The 1,862-nt window shown below is 57.1% G+C and overlaps 1 protein-coding gene across 1 annotated transcript in view; it reads right to left on the bottom strand.

The window, feature by feature from the left end:
• Positions 1-1,862, bottom strand: part of TEX264 (testis expressed 264) — a 50,212-nt gene that overhangs the window by 32,750 nt on the left and 15,600 nt on the right. The window contains 1 exon segment of the mRNA XM_009334227.1: positions 1,714-1,862. This exon segment is cut by the window's right edge and continues 29 nt beyond it. Within this exon segment, the coding sequence (XP_009332502.1) occupies positions 1,714-1,862 (149 nt within the window).

Genomic DNA, 1,862 nt, shown 5'->3' with positions numbered 1-1,862 from the left:
CCCCCCACGCCACACTGGAGGAAGCCAGGGCATCCCCACAGAGCAGCATGCAGGGACCGGCAGCACCCAGCACCCTCTGCCCCATGCCAGCAAGGCAACTCCATCGTCTCCCTGCCTGTGTCCCCACGGCCAGGGCTGCGCTCTGCTGCAGGACTTGGGGATGGATGCAGGCACGCACCTTGACACACGCGTTGTTGGGACTGAGGCAGAGATCCAAATGCGTCCCGTCCCTTTGCACGCAGCCCTGAGTGCTGCGTTTCTGTACGATTTCAGTTATTTATTTTAATTCAAAATCGGCCGCTCCCATTAAAGGCTGCCAGGTGCTCCCAGAACAACCCGTGGTTCCCTTTTTAGCTCTAACAACTCCATCTCTCATACGACAGATGCGATCGCCGGGACCTTCCCCCAAGTAAGGCAGCGTCAGCCCCGCGTCGCCGAGCACTCCCACAGCCAACCTGATGCTCCCACCAGCGCCAGCCCCCTCCCTGCACACCCACGCATCCGCCGCAGGGCTGGCAACAATGCCCGATACCCCCCGCACCAAAAGAGCCGGCAGAGCTCCAGGAAGAGACATAGAGAGGATGGAGCGAGAACGGGGAACTGCTTCTGCTCTCCACCAGCTCTCCAGCATGGGGCAGGGCGCGAGCAGCGGTGGTCTCTCACTGCTGGCATTAACGCATCTTCTGCTGGTACCAGCAGGCAGCTCCCTAAGGCCAGGGCGGACAAGAGGGTCATCCAGGAGCCTCAGGCTGAAGTTTGGGCTTGCACCCGGGCAGCCATCCTGCGGCACAGCACAGGCTGGAGGGATTCGCATGGTTCCCCCACAGGGCTGGGAGTTTCGCCAGGAAAAGCAAGTTTATAAATAGTACGTTTCAACACGAACAAATGAAAGTGGCAGAACTTGACAGTCAGATAAGCCTGGAGCTGAGTGCCGGCCCCTGCCCAGCATCCTCCCCCACCAGGAAGGATGGTCCCTTCCCTCCGTTGCCCAGCTGGCCAGGACCATCCTCGCTCTCTAGAAAGCCTGCATCTGGAGGTGTCTGTGTCAGATGTGCTGCTTAGGAACACCCTTGCCGCAGCTGGTCTGGCAGCCAGAGCAAGGCAGCAGAGCTGGCTTCAAAAAGACCAGAAGCAGGGGGGATGGCCACCTGCTCCGCTCGGGGGCGAGGGCGAACACAGTTCACAGCAGCTGGCTGCCCAGCCAGGGCCAAAGGCCACAAATTTCAATGTATTGCTTGAAACCAAGTCTTCATAAGCTCACAGGACAGAAAGTTTCTAACTTCTCCTCCCGCCCCTGTAGAAGACAGCTGCCCCACTGGTGAGGCTGGCACTTGAAACAGAAGTTTCATGGCACGATGCATTACACCGAAGGGGCACAAACCTGCCAGATCCTAACAACAAGTAAGACACTCAAGGGGAAAACCAGCTTTTATCTCTGCGTTAAGGAGAAGAGCAGCAAGTCGTCAGATGAGAACTTGCTTCTCATAAACACAAAACAGCAGAAAAGACACCCCTGTGCCTACGGAGCGAATGGGAGGACATCCCTGCTGGGGAACTGCCTGCCAGATTGCAAAAGGAGGAGATCTTGACGGTAGTGCCCAAGGGAAGACATCAAGAGATGACACGTCAGAGCAGCCCCATCGGCTGTCAGCAAGGGAAGCCTCTGACAGTCCACCGAACACATGCGACGGTCTTCATGCTACACTTGCTTACCTTGATGTAGGTGTCAAGGGCTGGATGGACACGGTTAACTGCTAGATGGATGGACAACGGCGTAGTGAACGGGAAGGTCGCCATGACCACGTGGCTGGGAGCAGGGAAGGAGAAGATTTTGAAACCATACTTCTGAAACCGCTTTATCT

Source organism: Pygoscelis adeliae, unplaced genomic scaffold (genome assembly GCF_000699105.1).
Source record: "Pygoscelis adeliae isolate BGI_AS28 unplaced genomic scaffold, ASM69910v1 Scaffold411, whole genome shotgun sequence".
In the NCBI taxonomy this organism is placed as follows: domain Eukaryota; kingdom Metazoa; phylum Chordata; class Aves; order Sphenisciformes; family Spheniscidae; genus Pygoscelis; species Pygoscelis adeliae.
The sequence above is the reverse complement of the archived record's forward strand: the minus strand, read 5'-3'. Positions and strand labels throughout refer to the sequence as shown.